This window comes from Physella acuta, unplaced genomic scaffold, assembly GCF_028476545.2.
Source record: "Physella acuta isolate Inbredline_101_S28 unplaced genomic scaffold, ASM2847654v3 ptg001910l, whole genome shotgun sequence".
In the NCBI taxonomy this organism is placed as follows: Eukaryota; Metazoa; Mollusca; class Gastropoda; family Physidae; genus Physella; species Physella acuta.
This window is the reverse complement of record NW_026733415.1, coordinates 114050-135000: the sequence shown is the minus strand read 5'-3', so window position 1 is coordinate 135000 and position 20951 is coordinate 114050. Positions and strand designations below refer to the sequence as shown.

General features: G+C 31.5%; 2 protein-coding genes across 2 annotated transcripts in view; one reads left to right on the top strand and one right to left on the bottom strand.

Annotated features, from left to right (window-relative positions):
- The window catches only part of LOC131931187 (uncharacterized), a 13298-nt gene extending 2286 nt beyond the window's left edge, over nt 1–11012 (top strand). Inside the window, exons 5-11 of the mRNA XM_059287896.1 lie at nt 1225–1288; nt 1452–1546; nt 1921–2002; nt 2897–2999; nt 5310–5355; nt 5722–5849; nt 7250–11012. Coding sequence (XP_059143879.1) covers nt 1225–1288; nt 1452–1546; nt 1921–2002; nt 2897–2999; nt 5310–5355; nt 5722–5849; nt 7250–7317 — 586 coding nt within the window. The 3' untranslated portion in view covers nt 7318–11012. The remainder of the gene's footprint in view (nt 1–1224; nt 1289–1451; nt 1547–1920; nt 2003–2896; nt 3000–5309; nt 5356–5721; nt 5850–7249) is intronic.
- Nucleotides 11013–11251: 239 nt separating this feature from the next.
- On the bottom strand, nt 11252–19370 carry LOC131931191 (von Willebrand factor D and EGF domain-containing protein-like). The gene is made up of 10 exons (XM_059287901.1): nt 19166–19370; nt 17286–17354; nt 16670–16728; nt 15938–16084; nt 14193–14373; nt 13735–13919; nt 13232–13510; nt 12569–12680; nt 12278–12413; nt 11252–11678 (listed from the first exon to the last, which is right to left on the bottom strand). The coding sequence occupies exons 2-10, from the start codon at nt 17344–17346 to the stop codon at nt 11570–11572; spliced, it is 1269 nt and encodes a 422-aa protein (XP_059143884.1). The 5' UTR covers nt 17347–17354; nt 19166–19370; the 3' UTR covers nt 11252–11569.
- Between the last annotated feature and the right edge of the window lie 1581 nt (nt 19371–20951).

Genomic DNA, 20951 nt, shown 5'->3' with positions numbered 1-20951 from the left:
TTCATTTTTTTATTTAACAAAAAAAAAACAAAAAACCCAGTAATTTTCAATGCAAGGGACATAACCTGACTTTCTCTTTTTCTGCCTTCCTAATAACTTGTTTCCCTGCTTACTTTCCTGCCTGTCAATATACTGCATTTAAAAATATTTCAATAGTTTTTTTTATGCAAAACCCAGCTGTGACAGCTTCAATATAAGTGTACCAACATAGGTGTCAAATCATAAAATAATAGAGGAAATAATTAATGCTTTGGGTAAAAATGAAATTTATTGAAAACAATACTTTTCTGGGTTGTTTTACCAGGGGGAGTAGGTCAGCTTTGATTAGTGTAATTGTGTACTTATAAGCTCAAACATGTACATGTATGTATATATATATATATATATATATATATATATATATATATATATATATATATATACATATATATATATATACATATATATACATATATATATATATACATATATATACATATATATATATATACATATATATATATATATATATATATATATATATATATATATATATATATATATATATATATATATATATATATATACATATACATATATATATATATATATATATATACATATATATATATATATATATATATATATATATATATATATATATATATATATATATATATATATATATATATATATATATAAGTTGCATCTCTTGATGTTATTATTGTTATCTTTCTCAGACATACAAGTTAAGAGTTCACCAGAACAACACTTATGTTGTAGGCCATTCCACTGTTGAGATATTTCTTTATTATATAACTTAGTGAAAACTGTTATGCAGAAAATGTATGAAATACCTAAATAAAGATAGGAAACTAGAAAATCTGTATGCCCCACTTGTGATTACCAACAACCTTATGGATAATGCTCTGTGTGTAAACACACATTTTTCATTTTCAGGACTGTTTATGTCTAGTCAGTGGCATGTCTACAATTTTTTCTTGACTTAGCTCCATACAACACAAGATTAACTCCAGATGAGGCTGTCATTATTTTTATAATTGTATTTATTCAATTTATAGAATCGTATTTTTAATTCAATTTAGATCATAGTGAGACCATTATCCTATGGTAAACAGCTTGTCTGGAAGGTCTATTATCTAAAATATTAGACCTATTGGGTTTTTTATTTGGAATTTTTATCTCATTAATCAATAATTATCAATGTTGCTTTCTATTATGCAGCTATTATGACTTTATGATGAGAGGAATATACTTATTGTATAAGAGAAAAAGTGAAATGTTTGAGGTAAGCTGCTAAACAATAAATTGGCTTGATCATTTTTAAATAAAAATGTCACATTGTGATTTAAAAACAGGTTTATTGTTATTTTATTTATTTTTATATCCTTTACTGGTACTATTAAAGTATTTTTTTCTTTTTAATAATTTTCTATATTTTAATTATACAGGTGTATGCAAAGGCTGTTACCTGTTATGAAGGAAACCCTAACACATGCAACAAGGAAGTTGCCATCATAAGTGAAGATGATGTTGTTTATTTTAGGTAAAATGAATCTGTAGTGTTGGCCGGATTCTTATGCGACGGGGGGGGGGGGGGGGGGGGGGTTCAAATTTAAATTATATATATTTATATATTATAAATATATATATATATATATAGTTTGTTTCATGTACTGTCTGATGCTGTTGTTTTTCATTGTTATTACTGAAGTATGCTTAAAGCCTGTACACATTCTTTCTTTTTTATTAACACCAGATTAGTTGAATACGCATTTTTTCCCCTCAATTTAGACTAAATAAATAATGGTTTTTTTTGCATTGTAAATCTTTTTGATATTTAAAATCTGTAGCAACTTGAATCAAATTTACTTAACATAATTCATTAATTTGCTTAGTTTTCATATTTTAATTTTCCAGAAAGGACATAGCTGTAGAAGTTTATTCAAGAGACAACAGAATTTCAAGCAAAATATACCGTAAAGGGCATGAAAGTTTTATGGTAATGGACATGTTTTTAAAAAAAATTAATATTTACTAGCTTTAATATCTTTTGGAGGCAGTTTTACTCTTATCCACAGTGGTTTTATATTGCTTTAGCTAAATTTACCAGTGTTATTTATATATATGTTCGTTATGTACATCTGTACATAAATAGCAGATGTACTGGCACTAAAATGGACAGACTTGGTGACAAAAAAGCACCTTGCTAATGCCTGGTGCTAAGCTAGCTGCTGATAAGTTAGCCAAGAAGTAGGCTATAGATTTACTTGTGATGAGTTATTAAAAAATTTGATATTTAGGGTTTTTAATTTGTAGTTTCAGTAATGTATTTGATTTTTTTGTTGTTGCGGAGCATGTTTTAAATTTTAGTTAATCAATCTCCAGCCAAAGAGGTAGCGGCTACTCACCCTACCGCCACCCCCCCCCCTCGTATGCTATCGGCTCCCCTATATTTTCTTGTATACTCTTATTTAACAGACAGGGTTTGGAAAAAAAAAATTTCAAATACGGAATGATTTTGAGAAATCAGAAATAGAGTAAAGTACCCCCTCTGGTTAACTCTCAAAGTTAATAGAAATCTACACATAAAAGCTAATACTTTTTTATGAAATTACCTCCACATAACTGATTTGGTACAAAAGCTCTTGAGTTCGCATGGAAGTAGAATCAATATAATAACTTTAAAAAAATATTCAATAGTTGATAGAAATCAACATATAAGATATAATAATATATTTAAGATATTAAATATACAAGAAAGTAAACATGGTACACATTGTGCACTAAATATTCTCAGCTTAAATCAATGTACTTTAATATTATTTTTGATTTTCTAATTTATAGTTGTGTTAGTTTATATTTAAATAAAATGAAACATCTATTATAATTTTAGGTTCTTTTTCCAACTGGAACTTCAGTTATTGTTGAGACAGACTTTGGAGACACACTTAAAGTTTTAATACAGAAATCACATTATGATGATGACAATACTACAGGTAAAACATTCTTTTTCTAACAAACTTTAAACGGCACCCCGTCAAAAGAGCGCACAACAAAAGAGCGCCGACATAAGAGCGCAGACATAAGAGTGCACTAATTTCCCGACAAGAGCGCCGACATAAGAGCGCAAACTAAAGATTGAAAACCATAGTTAATGGTTAATAAAAATTAACTCAGATCAAAAGGCATCGTTTGATGTTAACTCTTTATTGTTTCATTAAAAAACTAATTGTTCAGTTTCTTTAACTAAAAAACTGATAAAATCAACGTGAAGTCCAATTATTCAAAACGCAATCTAATAACACATGCAAAGATTTTAAATGTTAGGCCTAAATTTAGAATATAAACTGAAATGAAATGTAACAAAATGAAAATATATTTCAAATGAATAAAACGTTTCTTAATAGTTGCATTTATATTGCTAAATTGTGGGCTATACCTCGTATTGAATAATTAGCATAGGTTGAAGCCATCCCCTGCAATCTTTGGTTCAGCTGAAAATATTTTTTCTTTGAAGCTTCTGGTTGATTATCTCCAGCTAGATGACGTTCCAGTTCGATTTCGATGTGATCTTGTTCCAGACGAAACTGGTTGATCAATTTATAAACAACAGGATGGTTTCTCCTTCGCCTCCTTATGTACGTATCCTGCCGATGATGACAGAACAACATCGTTCAGCATTTTCATCCACCCTCGGCAGCCATCGTTCTTGCAGCATCTTCATGTCGTACTTCCACCAGCATTTGCTCTGTCCTTTCCACATCTGTAGCCTTCGACCAAACTAATAACCTTCCCTTTCTGTGATTCGAACTTCTCCATGTTACTTGGGTTAGAAATATTTTCAAACTGCATTCATAACATATTAAACATAATATATAAATAAACACGTCGTTTTATCGAACCGCCGATTGTTTAATTAAAACAAGTGTTAACCATGTCATATTCGTTTAGCGTACAACATGTGTTTTTTTAATTGGCTGCGCTCTTTTGTTGGCGCCCTTTTGTCTGCGCTCTTATGTCGGCGCTCTTTTGTCGTGCGCTCTTTTGACGGGTCACCCTTTAAACATAGCCCTATAACTCTGGTTTTTTTTTACATAGAATTTACATGCTGGTCACCCTATTTGTATTGTATCCTCATTTCACCAGTCTTTTAGATAATGTAAGTCATTGTTTTATGAAGAAGGCTCATTAAATGAATTGCATTTGAGTAAAAATGTCAAAATTTTGTAGTGTATTTTACATGACAATCTTATTTTAAGCTAATTTGAGATTTGTAATAAGAAGGCTATTCAAATAGCATATTCTATAATGATAATTACATAACATAAAAAATAAGTTCAAAATAATTTTAGGATATTTATTTGTATTTAAAAATAATCTCCTTAAATAAAAGTGTTAAAAAAACAACTAAATTAAAACTAGCCTTAGGATTATAATTTGTATTACTAAAACATGACCTTGCTTATAAATTTTGTGTTCACACAAAAAGCTAAATTTAAAGTTATTGCCAAACGCAAGTAGATTTGGCATTAAATTGTAGACATTTAAAAACAAAAAATTGTACTCAAAAATAATAATCTATTAGAATTTCTATTGGATTATGTCTTTAAAAATCCCTCTCTTCAAAATACACTGAAAGACTTACATTTTAAAAATGTAAATGTAAAGTTCTACACTTAACACTACAACTGTGTATTAGTTAAATTAATTATATAATATAATATGAATATTCAAAACATTAAAACAATCGAAGTAAAGTAAACCACAAAACAGCAAAGTAGGCTTGAAAATGTAAGCAAAATAAAATATTATTAGCACAATTCTCAGCATAATGTTAAAAATACAGATCTATATCTTCTTCTTTTTCGTTCTTAATTTTTATTGTTGGAAGGGATCGAGCCTTATATGCCAGAGGGTTTGAACTCGAGACTTTTTCGAATTTATCAACCATGAGCTTTTGCCGACTCGACCACGCCTCAATCACAATTAAGGATACGTGTCAACTGGTTATGCGCCACTGAGGCCATTGACTCCGATTTCAGCCAGCTTTTCTTTTTGGATTTGCTTCCATAACCTTTGCCCAATCAAGAACAAACTACAAGGCAGCAGTTGTTTGATTTTGGAGTTGTCTCTCCTAGAAGAGTGGCTGTCCCCAGCTAATGAGCCTCATCTGCCCAAGGGTTCGAACTCAAGACTTTTTGGTTTAGCAACCATGAGCTTTACCGACTCAACCACGAAGGCCTCTAGATCTATATAATATATATGAATCAAATGTTATTTATTTAAAAATTCTTTTTTTGAAAAAGGTTTATGTGATGTCACTGAAATGGAAGAAAAGAGTAGTCTTTGGAGGTAGGCCATAAACTATATTATATTTCTTAAAGATGATACAACATATTTAGTTTATTATTAACTTAAAATAATTGTAAAGATTGAATCAAAGTTGTATTATGACTGACTTTTGTTTAACACATGTTACTTTTTGTATAAAACACCTGTCAAATATCATCTGTGAGAAATGTCTAACACTCTAGTTACTTATGTTGATAAAAATGTTCTTTTATGTTTTACTGCTTTATTGTTTTCATGTCTATAATACATATGTAATCACAACTAGATGATTTTATCCTTCTTAAACTCAATATTTTACTTAAAGTTTGATCAGTTTTATTTTAGTAAGTAACATATTAATAGTTTTTAATGTAATTCTATTAATAGCAAAACTGGTGCCCTATTCAATTTTACTGGAACTTCACCCCAAAATGCCATTGAATGTGCATGCTTAGCTCACAGAGCACCAGTATGCAATCAAGGCCATCTTGTTTACAGATGTGAGGAACAATATGGTAAATCCAACTTTAACGTAGCATATTTTACTCTAAATTAACAAAAGCTATCTACTTATTTAAGGACAGCATGTAAGAAGCGAATTGGAACTTACGTCATGGGTCAGGGGTTTGCTAAAATAAAGATGGCTGTACAATGTGTTTATTTTTGTTACTCATGTTACAATCCATTATTAGCTTTTTGGCTATAGCTTAAATGATATAACTGTTGTACATAGATGTTACTCTTGACTTTGATTTTTTTATATTTACTTAGTCTAGTTTAGTTTGGTTTGTTTAGGTTTTTGTAAACCTCCTTGTCCCAATGAGGATTCACAGATCAGGGAATAAGATCACCTCTCAGTTCACCCCTTACATTTAATTAAAACAAGATTTTATTATATGATTGCAGAGAGTATGCTAAATAATACATAATATTTTCACCAATTGAGATGAGAGTTCCTAGCCAAGATGATAGCACGTTAGCTAATCACTTAGGTGGCATGGGTACCAGTGGCGTCGCTACAATTCTCAAGAAAACCTTTTTCTTCAGGCAAATTTTGCACCTTTTGGTTGATTTCACACCCCCAACATCTGATGATAGCTTTAAACTGTCCGCAGATAATACTAACAATGTTCATCTAGAGTCTGTTATGAATATAGCTGGATGTAGTTTAGTTTTCTATATTGTTAGCAGGTTTACATCATGGTTTACCCTTGTCGGGATTTGTCAGTTTTGTTCTAAATGAAAAGACATTTGAACTCTAATTAATCATTTATTTAACTGGGATGATAGTTATTTTGCTATACATATTTTGGCTTGATGTTACCCCCCTAAAAGGTGTCACCCAGTGCGGTCTGCACCCCCCCCCCCTCTACACATCGCGACGCCTCTGATGGGTGCAGAATCTAAGTAGTCATTGTCAATTTTATTTGGTTTTAATGTTCCCACACAGAAAGTGGACTGAAGGAAATCTCAAATCATTGCTATTTTTTTTTTTACTTATGGTTTGATAATTTTTTTTATTCATTTGTGTTCCATGCAAAACCGCCTCATAATTATTACAATTCAGATTCAAATTAAGTGAATCACAGGTTATGTTTTGAAAGTTTGTTTCCCAATCCATTAAAATACAAATGGTATGTCACGCAAACACAAGGGATGTGCTACTGCCACCGCGCACAGTTCGGGCGCTCTGCTAGTTATAAATAATGTTCAATAGGCTTAGTTCATCTCATGGCTGTAATTGGTCTGTGTAATTATTCTGTGAGTCAATATTAGTTACATAATGCATGTAAACCTACCTTTACAGCTTTTATAGAAAAAACAATTATTAGCAAACTAACATGCAACTATCACCTTTAATTTTTGCTGACAATTATTAAAAATAAAACAACATTATAAAGTTTTTTTTTTCCAGATGACATAACGAAGGATTTACTAAAGGCTGCTATAACTACACCATTTAATTGGTCCAAATCAACATGAAAACCTGATGCCTAAAAAAATAGTACTTCGCAGTATTTTTTTTTTATTAAAAGCTTAATTTTAAAAGATTATCTTTATTTGTTTCCAATATTAATAATAAATGTTATTATGTGCTTACTTTAAGTGCTTGCTTAACATTTTTATTTTTAAGATTTTCTGCATTTCTTTATATATTAAGAAAAATTTGTAAATGTCTCTGAAGTCTACCAATAATGTTATAGGGTTACACTGGGGCAGATTAAGGGGGGGGGGGGGTGGGAACTGAATAGACTACAGCCTGGTAAAGCTCCTGAATTTAGAAAAAAAATTATTATAAAATTTATACATTTCAACTTCAACAGAACACAAGTTTAAAGCAGTAATTTTAGTAAAATATTAAACTCTCCGACCGGTGAAAGCATTTCTCAGGCCTGTCCACATGATTTTGCTTATAGGATTTTTTTTCCTAAAATAAAGCTCTGATTAATGCCAACAGTTATGTGAGTTGGTAGCAAAGCTGAAAATACTTTTAATCTCACCAGCTTTATGAGTGAGTGATCTCAAATGATGTTTTTAGAATTATGTTAGACATTCTGGAATTCTATTGCCATAACACATAAGATAGTTTAAAATGGTTTAAATCATTGAAGTCCAATAAAGTCAGTGCTTTAAAACATACTATTTTATTTATACATATACATGTATATTTATACGTATGCAAACATTTGAATTGTACTATTTGTAAAATAGATAAGGATTTATTTTCTTTTTCTTAATAAATGTAATCTATATAGGTATTAACTTTGTGTTAGGATTTATTGGGTTATTATTGTATTATCTTTAGGATAAACATTTTACGCCTTACAGATATTTTAAAGAAAAAATGTATGTCTGTAATAGACCAATGCTGGTTACATCAAGAAGTTTTATAAATGTAATTAGGTAAATCTAATATTGCATAGGTAAATGACGATAAATTTTTCTATTTTCATGATATTGGTAGGTAAATTGACAATGTAGTGAGCACTATACCCAACCAACTGTAATTTCTATAACTTGTGTCAGGTATATGAGCTGGGTTAACCTAAAATCATACAATAGTATATAGTATAGTCAAACTTTTGACTATTGAATTCTCAACTACCATTCAACCAAGTCATCTCATACTTTTTTTTACAGATATCCTCTGACCAAAGTGTTGTATCTAAATAATAACGGGGTCATCCATAAATCTTGTCTTATGTATGTTACAAACAATTTTTTACCCCATTATGCCCTATTAAACAATCATCACAAAAATGCCAGGTACTATTACATTATGTATATTATGGTTGTGTCCCTTGAGTGTTCACTGTGTCAGCTGTGATGTGTAGTTAATGTGTAGCTGTGAGTTAGTTATCTGTAAGCAGAGCTAGAGACAAGTCAAGTTGTCTAGGCTGTTCTAGTGTAATAAAGTAACCAAGTTAACAGAAGAACTGTGTCTGTTGAAATAATATAACAGGTACCATTCCATTTAAATGAAATCACAATAACCATATTTTTCACCCCAAATAACATGCTAATTTACTTTTGACTATTGACTGACAAGCAAGAAAAGAAAGTTACACAAATTTACATTATTTATTATACTGTGTTTAAAAAAATGTATTGCCTTTTTACAAATTTGTCTCTCAGTCCTTAATAACAATTTGCAAAAAAGAAAACTATATAAAAATTATAATTATAAGACATGTTTGTTAAGTTTTCTTATACTTTTAAAAGTAGTTTTATATTTTGTGTGTTAAAATAATTTTAAGAAGTTTAAATTGCATAAATTTTAGCTTTTGGGAATTTCAAATGTACCGGCCAAGGTTCTGATATGATTGAGAAAAAATAAAGAGTATGCAGTAATATATGGCATACTATATGATCCAACTAATACTTAAAGAATTTAAAATTTCCCATTTGACATTCTGTAAAGAATGATATTAACTAGGTTACATCCATTATGCATTTTTGTAATTTAAAAAAAGTCTTAGAAAAGGAAGAATATTTTTAAGCGTATCACCTATGGGCATACCTATAAATTTAAAAAATCTTTATACACAATTTTTTACTGACATTATTTTTCAAACAATTCAGTTTTGAGAGTAAAAACCCTAAAAAGTTTAGCAGTTACCATTGTCAAAGATATAAAATAAGTGCAAAATAAAACATAAGTTATATTTTCAACAAACATCTTATGAGGATTACGTGCCAAGCACAAAAAGAATTGTATGTACATATGTTAACACAAACTAATGTGTTCAGATTATGAATACTTTTTTCTTATAAATTGTTTTAAAAATATTATTAAAATTATTATTTTTCCTATTAAATAAAACAAATTATGTGCCAAGCACAAAAAGAATTGTATGTACATATGTTAACATAAACTAATGTGTTCAGATTATGAATACTTTTTTCTTATAAATTGTTTTAAAAATATTAAAATTATTATTTTTCCTATTAAATGAAAAAAACTTTAAATCTCCAGCTTTTTTGTTTTGTTATCTTTGATTTTTAAAACCAAGTTTTATAATAAGATGCTTGTTACATTATAAAAAGTTTAGCAGTTACCATTGTCAAAAATATAAAATAAGTGCAAAATAAAACATAAGTTATATTTTCAACAAACATCTTATGAGGATTACGTGCCAAGCACAAAAAGAATTGTATGTACATATGTTAACACAAACTAATGTGTTCAGATTATGAATACTTTTTTCTTATAAATTGTTTTAAAAATATTATTAAAATTATTATTTTTCCTATTAAATAAAACAAATTATGTGCCAAGCACAAAAAGAATTGTATGTACATATGTTAACATAAACTAATGTGTTCAGATTATGAATACTTTTTTCTTATAAATTGTTTTAAAAATATTAAAATTATTATTTTTCCTATTAAATGAAAAAAACTTTAAATCTCCAGCTTTTTTGTTTTGTTATCTTTGATTTTTAAAACCAAGTTTTATAATAAGATGCTTGTTACATTATAAAAAGTTTAGCAGTTACCATTGTCAAAAATATAAAATAAGTGCAAAATAAAACATAAGTTATATTTTCAACAAACATCTTATGAGGATTATGTGCCAAGCACAAAAAGAATTGTATGTACATATGTTAACACAAACTAATGTGTTCAGATTATGAATACTTTTTCTTATAAATTGTTTTAAAAATATTTTAAAATTATTATTTTTCCTATTAAATAAAACAAACTTTAAATCTCCAGCTTTTTTGTTTTGTTATCTTTGATTTTTAAAACCAAGTTTTAAAATAAGATGCTTGTTATATTATAAAGTGTGTACAGAAAATTTAATTAAATAAAGTCAATTAATTTTAAAATATTGTTTTCAGTTTTACAAAAACATCACATGGACCATTGTTATACAATCGTGACTCTTTACATATTTAAAGCAATCAGAATTATCTCCCATTTTATAAGAAAATTGATTGATAATTTTCAAAATAAAAATTTTATTATCTTCTTTGTTGAAAAAAAAGCGTATTGCTTTTCCAAGTTTTATAACTTACAATAAAGTCTCCTTTTAAAAAAAAAATTGTATATCATTTTTTGTGGTTTATAGATAATAGTTATTTTTGAAATTATGAAGTTACATTTATTAAAGATAAACTTTCAATTTACTTACAGGGGCATAGAAATACACAACCTAAAGCAATATCTTATTTATTATTTTATTAAAAACAATCCAAAGTTATTACAAATACAAATCAAAAGTACATTTAACATAAAAGCAATAAAAACCTAAACAATAATATTGTGTAAAAAAATCTATTTTAAATGGGATTAATTTAAATATAGAAGGTAGAGAACAAAGTTTTACATATTCTACTATTTTAAAGTTTTCTTAACTAGGCTTACATGTGTGGTAAAAATAGATCTTTATAGAAAATATTTTAGGCCATTGTATTAAACTAAATTGTAATTATGTTTTAATTTAAAAAGCTAATTTATAAAATAACTTTTAATTTTTTTATTCATTTTATTTTATAAGCATCAGGAAAATAATTAAAATTATAATTGACATTTCATTTGTGTATTATATCTTCTTTAAATAACAAGATTGTGATTAATATTGAGTTTTTAAGTTAATCCTGAAAATTTGCTCACAATAGTTTAGCTGTACTAAGGTTATATAAAGTTTCATCATGTAAAATTTGCATTTGGTAAAAATGGAAAAATAAGTACAATTATTAAAGGAATAAATATGTAGCCACAAAGAATCTTAGTTTAGGATTTCTTGCCGATTTCCTTCTTCAGTCAAGTGTTGAATGTTTCTTAGGATAACTCCGCCAGATGGAACATACTTCGCTGACCCAAATTCAGCTGACTGACTGGAAAAAAATTAAATTTCAAAATAAAAAAATTCTGTAATTTCAATAGCTAAGACTACTTACATTAATGAGCATATTATAGATGTAGTTATCAGTTTATAGTGATCATACTAACTAGCAATTTACAATGTATTAGATTACCACTTTCAGCTTTCTCTGATATAGGGTCTAGAAATAACTTCATATGTTCTTTCTAGTATCACAAGATTTATTTGGAGGATAACAACTGCCACTGCCTGTCTCGATATTAATGGCCACAAGGCTAGTGTCTATAGAACTCATGTTATTTGCGTGGACAAAACATAATTGTATAGGCCTGAAACACAGGGCTAGAAGCAGACTTCGTTCCTGGTAAAAAAACAACACTCCTTTTCTGACCACAGGAATGGTGTGGTGCCTATGCGGTCTGAAACATGAAAACCTAGACAGCACTGTGAGTGTGACTTACAAGCCACAAGATCCTGTTGGAAACTGCTTGCTGAAGCTACAAATTTTCGTAAGGAATGGAGCCCGACCTAACGGGTAACACTATGCGGATAACAATTTTGATAAAGAAATACAGGTTCACATTTGAGCTATAATTTAAATATGAGATTTACCTCCGCTTTCTTCGCTTGACCACAATCACTAGGGCAGCCAATACAACAACCAGGACTAAAATACCACTGAGACAATATATCATCTCATTTGGAAACATGTTTGCCCCATGAATGTGTGGTGGTTGGCAATCTGGACCTGTTTATAAAGAAAATAAAAAGAGTTTAGAGTAAGAGTAATTCACTTCCTACAACATGAAATAATGAAAAATGATTTCTTATTTATCTGATGTATATTTATAATATGTGCAAAACAGCAAGATAAATAGGCAAAGTTGATGAAACAACACTGACTTTCCCATCTGGACCATTGGTTGTGGTTTATAGATGTGTTACAATACAGACATTTGTTGTCTGCAGGGCCTCCATTTTCAAAACAATCATCGTCCAAAAAGCAATAGTTCTCCTTAATACAGGGACAGAGAGATAAATAATTTTAAATTGCTATTTAGTCAGTTTGAAACACTAAAGTTAAACAAAAAATTAAAATAATATTTTATTATCTATGAATAGAGTGTATTGATCTTGGTTTATTTTATATTTTTTATTAGCCTGTATTAAATGCCTATGAAAATTGTCTCATTGTGTTTGTGGTCAAAAGATAAAGAATAGTGGCTTCTGTATCAACAGTGCATCTGTTTATAAATTATTTTCATCACTTTTTAGAGTAGTCTTTTATGTTGAAAAAGATAAAGTTAAAATTTCAAGAAACATAGATGGAGCTTTCAACAATTAATTAAATGCATTGTGTTTGCAACAGCAGGCTTGACTTATGCTGTGTAACCTACACACAGAAAATCATAGTCTACTAGAGGGCAGTTAAATTCAGATCACCAGGACAAGTGTTTGCTTTTATTTCTGCCCAACATGGTGCATTTATATTTGGAAAATATTTGATTACTGGGATGCTACATTATGTAAAATTAGATTGTATAAAAAAATGTAAAAAAAAATTACCTTTGTAGTACAAGTCAGTTTCTTTTCAAACACCTCACAATCTCGGCATGTACCGTTAAATACAACATATAGAACATGCTCTGTGCTGGAGTAGTTGTTGTTATTGGCGACTCTTATCTTGGCACTTTTTTGTTTAGTAAGAGGACATAATACTTTGGAATTACTCAAGAAAACAGCCGAGAGAGCAATTTCAGTTTCATTATTTTCTTCATTTATTTCATGTTGGGAAATAAAATTTGAAACATTCCCTTGACTTTTGGAGTTGAAATCACCTGGAATCTAAACATAATTGTGAGACTGTTTTAAAACTGCTTTGATTAAGTCCCCGTAAAATCTTTGATCTATATTATTTTCTTATCTATGACACCTAATTAAATTTTCTTAGAATTAACAAAGTAAACACAATTTTTAAAACTGTTTTTAATAAATGCTTATTTAAAAAGCATTAATATTTTCAAAATTATTGGCACAGAATCTCTTTTGGTTGCTCCTTTTTATCTTACCGTTATGTAGTTGATTAGGCACAGCAAGTTTTTATTGCTGATAAAATTTTTGCCACTTAAAGCCACAGAGCTGCATTCAGCACTCTGAGCATTGCAAGTGTGAATTCTTGATGCCACAACAGGTTTAGTTTCTGGGCTAAGATTGCACAGTTCACCTCCATAACCCAAGTCACACTTGCAATATCCTGTAAACAAAAGGATACGTAACAGGTTTCAGTTGTCAACGATTAGAAATTTTGAAATAAATTTTGTACTGTAATATACAATTTTTTAACAATTTAAAAACATGGCCCTTATATTAGGTATGTGCCAGTAGTTTTCTTTCAAATGTTTGATCCATTTCTCATAAAAAGATTCTCCTTTACAAAAGTTCAAATATATTGCAACAGCAAAATTAAAATAAAAACTATGTAGATTCTAGATTTATACTTATGCAGTAAATAATATTTTTAACATACTTTTGTGGCAGCTTCCATGATCACCACAGTCCATGGTGCATAGATTAGTAATAAATTGTTTTGGAATATCAGGTGATGAGCCATTACTAATCCATACACTTGGATTGCTTTTTATAATGATTAAGCATACTTCTGTTAAGGTTCTGACATAGCTCAATGCCCAGTTAACATCACCAGAGGACTAAATGTCAAATGAAGTAAAAATTGAAATGCATAATTAAATAACACATCAAAATAAACTTGAAAATTTTAATAATACTTATTTTTAAAACAAAATAAATAATAAAAATAAAATCAAAATATAGATCTATTTTAGTACTCAAACCTATTTTAAAATGTAAATCTACTTTATACAAAACTAAATTCTAGACAAATTATTCCATAAGTTTCGTTATCATAAGTAGGCTAGATGGGGTAAAGAAGGGCAATAGGAGCCACACTTTTTAGCATCTGTATATTTTAAAATGTTTCTACTGATCCAAGTATTTTTTTTACATACTGAAAATATTGCAAAATTACTCTAACACATCTTACACAACATAAAACTAGTAACAAAGGCTATTAAATTTACTTTAAATTGGTTTTATGCACAAAAAATCAGCATTCTGGGCATATGACGCCAGGCCATGGACATTAAGTAAATATGTCCTAATTAAGACAAAATTTGAAATATGAATATAGTTGTTTTCTAACCTCTTAATAGTTTGTGCTGTGTACACAAACTTTAAATGATACCAGCTATCACAAGGACCATTGGACCCAGTTAAATAGTCCAAATTTTTATTTTTACACATAGAACTTAAAGTTTGTAGTTTATATAGGTCTATATTATTATTAATCAGTTTTTAGTAGACCCAGTGTGTAGCAGGAAATCAGCTGTTCAGAGGTAAGATTTTTGGTTGTAAAAAGTGGTGGGACAAACTAATCTGCCTTTTTGCTTTCCCCTGATAAGCCATAACATGACATGGAGGTGAGAAATGTTGAGGAGAGAACAGTGGTACTGATTCCTCTTTGGTTTCTATCCTGCTCAACCATGAGGGTCATACATAATTTGACATGCCACCCTTGACTTGCTGATCTGTTAACAGTTATCCATGCTAACTACAAAGAGATTAGAAGTATTATGGTGGGGGGGGGGGGCGGGCTGAGTTAGTTGTATTGCTCATCAGAGGAAATAAGTATGTGTACCATCTTAAAAATTATTTGACTAACATCATATAGAGTCTATATTTATTTAAACTTTAGCTCAGGTTAGAACTGTATTTCTATCATTTGAACACAAGTCTGTTAAACAATTGATATATTTTGTGTAAACTATTCCTATACCAATGTCACATTCAGTGGTCTAATAAATAATAAACTTGCACCGATGGCAACAAAAGCCACATAATAATATATGTTATAACTTTTTTGAATGTGCAAGCCAGTAGACAAAATTAATGGAATCATGTTGATTTAACTATTAACTAACAAAAAAAAAACCCTATTATAATGTTGATCAATTAGGTTTTCCTCTGAGAATGATAAAAACTGTATACTTATATAGGGTGACGCCTAAGATTTTAAACTTAATTATTCTTCAAGATGACTTAACTCTTTAAGCCTGAGCACGACCAAAGCTAAATTGATTAATTGACAATAAATTGACAGAAATTGTTATTAATTAAGTTTGTTTGTTTAGTTTAAGGTGCTAATTGGTTTAGGCCAAGGCCTAGATCTACTTGCTTAGCTAAATTCCAACTTGCCTTTAAGTCTGTTGTGCAATCAACAATAGCCCTTTCTACATTCGTTGTCTTTAAATGCTCTCGACATGTCAAATATGCAGTGTGATTGAGTATTGCATTGCTGCAATACGCTTTAGCTTCATCGGATGTCATTGACCGTTTGGTGATCTTCAAAGAACAAAAGTCAAAAATAAAAATAAAAGGTGTTCTAGATCCAGTGGCGTAGCGAGGTCGGGTGTCACCCGGTGCGGCACTTAATGGTGTCACCCCCCAGAGGCGTAGCGACCCTTCCCGGGGACAAACTTTCAAATTTTCGATTTGCACCCCCTCAAGTTTTCTCTATATATTTTGCTATTTTTTGCCTAGGTGTCACCCCCCTAAATGGTGTCATCCGGTGCGGTCCGCACCCGCCGCCACCCCCCCCCCCTCGCTACGCCTCTTTCTAGGTCTATATGTAACATCATTAAATAAAGCGACTCAATTATTTCTTTTTAGTTTTTTAAATACTAGTTCATAATTATATTTAAAGAAAATGTTTTATTTTCACCTTATTAGTGCATAATTATATTATAAAAGCTAGCTATTAAAACGTTTTTATATGTCTAGAGTCTAGACTATTTTTCATTTTGTGTGCAGTAAAAGATACTAATATCTTTTACTGCACACAACAAGGCTAACTACTATAAATAAAGGTGTTAATTAAAAAAGAGAAAATACAAATAAGCAAAAAGTGATATAAGCTTGATAAATTACATTTAGTCCAATTTCATCATTTGTAGGGTTTGCCAAGATCGCTGTTTCCTGGGTTCCGTCTGTTAAGAATTAGATGTTTATAATTTATATTATTAAAATAGACCTTCACGTTCGCCTATATACTGCAGGCCTATTATATAAATATGTATCACTTATGTACGCCTAAAATAAATAGGCCAAGAAATTAGACTTGTATGACGATGTGGGGGGGGGGGGGGGGGGGGGAGACGGACGTGTACATTTTAATGAAAGAAGGGGGTATGGAGTTTTAGTACGAGTTGGAGAAATATCTTGAGGGATATAAAGCAGGTAAAAATTGTGTGCCGTCATTCTGCACGCCCATTATGATAAGTGAACGTGTCGCTAATAGACCTATAACTTTTGATATCAATGTGTGAGCGTGTGTTTGCGTGTGATAGGCCCGCAACGTCTCTATTTAATAGTAATGTTTGAGTGTGTGTTTGCGTGTGTGTAATGTCTATTTATTTATTTTAATTATTAAACTTAACACAGAAATTTTCTTTTATCTACAATTGTCATCGAATGCTATAGTTAGCTTACATTCTACATAAGTAATGTTGTTTACTTGATTTGGGTAAAACCTTCATTAGCTTACCAGCAGCCTTTTCTTTAATTATGAAAAACACAAAAACACATAGGCCGATGTTGATGTCCATCGTGCGAACTGAAAAAAATGTACCGGGCTTTTTTTTTATTGCATTATAAATAATATGTGTAATTTCACAATTTGGCAGGTATGTGACACGTTATGTAACGAGTTGAGATTTATATCAAATTGCGATAGGTGAGATTGAGATATGTGACATGTCCAAACATGTGACAAATTCAGTTTTGTGACAAGTCAAGAGAAAATGTGGATGGATTGGACACACATTGCGTAAACCAACTAGCAACATCACCAGCTAGGTACTAGATTGGAATCGCTAAGGAAAGAGGAAAATAAGCCATGTATGTAGGGTAGGTAGGTCCAGTAGGTAGGATAGGTAGGTAGGTCCTGTAGGTAGGGTAGGTAGGTCCTGTATGTAGGGTAGGTAGGTCCTGTATGTAGGGGAGGTAGGTCATGTATGTAGGGTAGGTAGGTCCTGTAGGTAGGGTAGGTAGGTCCTGTATGTAGGGTAGGTAGGTCCAGTAGGTAGGATAGGTAGGTAGGTCCTGTAGGTAGGGTAGGTAGGTCCTGTAGGTAGGGTAGGTAGGTCCTGTAGGTAGGGTAGGTAGGTCCTGTATTTAGGATAGGTAGGTCCTGTAGGTAGGATAGGTAGGTCCTGTAGGTAGGGTAGGTAGGTCCTGTAGGTAGGGTAGGTAGGTCCTGTATGTAGGGTAGGTAGGTCCTGTAGGTAGGGTAGGTAGGTAGGTAGGATAGGTAGTTCCAGTAGGTATGGTAGGTAGGTCCATTAGGTAGGGTAAGTAGGTCCTGTAGGTAGGGTAGGTAGGTCCTGTATTTAGGGTAGGTAGGTCCTGTAGGTAGGGTAGGTAGGTCCTGTAGGTAGGGTAGGTAGGTCCTGTAGGTAGGGTAGGTAGGTCCTGTATGTAGGGTAGGTAAGTAGGTCCAGTAGGTAGGGTAGGTAGGTCCTGTAGTTAAGCACAGGTTTAACTTAAAAAACCAAACTGTAAAACACAGTTATTTTTTGGAAATTTTTTGAAACGATACGGGGTATTGATTACAATGTATTCGTTGGATAAGGGTTAGGATTAACTTAAGTTTAGAAACAGCTGACACACCTTTGATGATGTTACTCTCTTTCAGCTGATGTTCACCCTCCCTTCAGTGCCATCACACATCGCCACAAAAAGCAAAGATCACTCTAAAACGACGTCACCGTGACCCCACACCATCCCCCATAACACTATTCTAACAAAATTCATCACACTTTCAAAATTATTTTTAGTTTTAATAAATACATGCCGCTGCTAGGTTACTTTTCATAAAGCCTGACGATTCATAGAGCAGATGAAGTAGAGTTAATCTGTTATCTGACCATGACATGTAAAGGGATGGTGTGGTCAGCACTATGCCCAGTCTATTGTTTCCCGTTACGTGAGTGAGGTCAGCAGCCGAAGTGTTTGAACTCCGAAACGTCCCACAGGCGAGTCCGAGATCCGAACTTTGATCGCGCTATTCTATTACTCGACCACATCGTCCCATCTCTAGTCAATGTCGTCACTTAAAAGACTACACTTTAGGTGTTGGAGGGTTCATCAAAATATTTAATCAATCATCTGTTAATTAAGTTATATGAATAGTATAACAGTTTGCATTCAAACATCAACATTGTGTAACTACTAGCTGTCAATATACCCGTCTTAATTAATAACAATCGTGACCACAAGGTAAGCAATTTGATAAAATTTACGCCGTCGATATTAGATCTATCTTGTGGTAAGCACACGCAGCTTAAAATTTGGGTTAAATCTGTTTCTGATTATAATTTGTTACAAAGCAATAATTTTATATTTTAAAATATAATAATCACTTACCTTCGTGGAAGAAATTTAGATATACGCCTTGAACGTCTTTGAAGTACACCAATAGTCTTGTGAAGTCTTGACGCGAAGTAAGATTAATAATCTTCGATCAGAGTTTGTAATCAACAGACCACATATAGACTTTGAACACAGAAGCAAATGAGCAACAGATAATTTAAATTTCGATGACACACCAGATGAACAGTAGTTTGTAGGCTTGCTTAGACCGAGCAATGAACAGAGAATTGCATTAGGTGCTGTTTTATATTGATATTTCAAATCGGCAACACGGAAAGAAAAATGGTAATGTGACTCATATGTTTATTTGTTGTTAGAGGTGATGATAGTTTACTCGGGATAAGATGGCGCAGGTGTCAATTGATTGGTTGACGCATTGTTTAGCTGTGTCCCTCATTATAATTACGTGTCTCTCTCCCCCCCCCCCCTTTCTGCTTCGGTGTCCTCAAGTTCTAAACTATCCGCTTATTTAAGGCTGCTAACAATTGTTTAATTTACATAACTTGTGAAAAAAAAGTAAATATATCCTCTCGAAGTTTAGATCACCTTCCCGTATGAAGGGATAGTGTAGTTATATATATATATGTCCAGCCTCCTTTAATTTCCCTAATATGAGTCAGGTATCCAGGTAGGTAGATACAGTGACGTCTTAAGTCTCGAGCCCAGGTTCTGAAAGCTAGATTTCGATGAGACAGTCGTGACTCTACCCCAGGTCTCACCTTCTCATAAAAGCTTTATAGTATTTCTTAAATTCTTTATATTTTCTGTTTACGTAAGCTGGTTTATTTTTTTAGATGGGTGTTGATTAAATTACGACTTCATGATATTTAGAGAAGATATCTACAAAACAACCTTCCTAAGAGGATACTTAGAGAATCTTTTTTAAAAAGTCGAACAGCTTTTTCGTAAGAGGATACTTAGATAAGCTATTTACAAAAGTTAAACAGGTTACTTTTAAGAGAAGTTGGCTGTAGGAGTCTAACTTTGGAACCACTGGACTCAACCTATACACGCTGTACATGTATTTAAAATTATAAACCAATGGACATTCACGGCCTTTTTACATTCCTTATTTACCCTGGTGGTCATATGACTTGAACAGCAAGCTTATGGGGTCGTTAAGCTAAAAGCCAACATGACTTGAGATGTTCCCAGTGGTAAAAAAAAAAAACAACTGAACTAGCAAGCATAACTTCAGGTTAATCCAATTAGTCTAAATACAGTTGAGGTGGTGTGAGTGTGTGTGTGTGGGAGGGGGGGGGGGGGGAATTAGCTAGGTGTCATAATTACTCCGCATTGTTCCAATAATAAAAAAAAAATAAAACAACTGAACAGGTAAGCAGTTAGTTTGGGGCGGTTTGGAGTGGCGAGGTCAACAGAACCAAGTTGTCCTATTGGTCAGAGGGCTAAACACACCATCACTTGCCAGCATAGCTTCAGATTGTCACATTAAGATGTCATCACTCTGACATTAAGATTGTCACAACAAGATGTCATCACTCTGACATTAAGATAATTAATATCCTTATGTACACCTATCAGCACATCTCAGTTTGCTGCGATCATTCTTAAGCTACGTGGCTAAGTCACGTAGCTGCCTACGTGCCGCAGGTGAATTTTTAAAACAATGACCCAGAAGCTACCTCCCACCGCTGCAAGAATAACGCTGGGCAGAAGTCTGCAGTTCATAAACTGCTGTGCCTGCATTTTTTTTTCTTTCGCGGGGTTCCTAAATGTATAGCCTAGCATTATAATCTCATAAATATAGGCACCTTATAAT

What these genes read in the sequence shown, in the direction of transcription:
- LOC131931191 (XM_059287901.1), bottom strand. Translation starts at nt 17,346, where the DNA reads ATGGACATCAACATCGGCCTATGTGTTTTTGTGTTTTTCATAATTAAA. An exon ending in TCATGGAAGCTGCCACAAAA is followed by an intron (nt 13,920 to 14,192) that starts GTATGTTAAAAA and finishes TTTTGTTTACAG; the next exon opens with GATATTGCAAGTGTGACTTG. An exon ending in GCCTAATCAACTACATAACG is followed by an intron (nt 13,511 to 13,734) that starts GTAAGATAAAAA and finishes AATTATGTTTAG; the next exon opens with ATTCCAGGTGATTTCAACTC.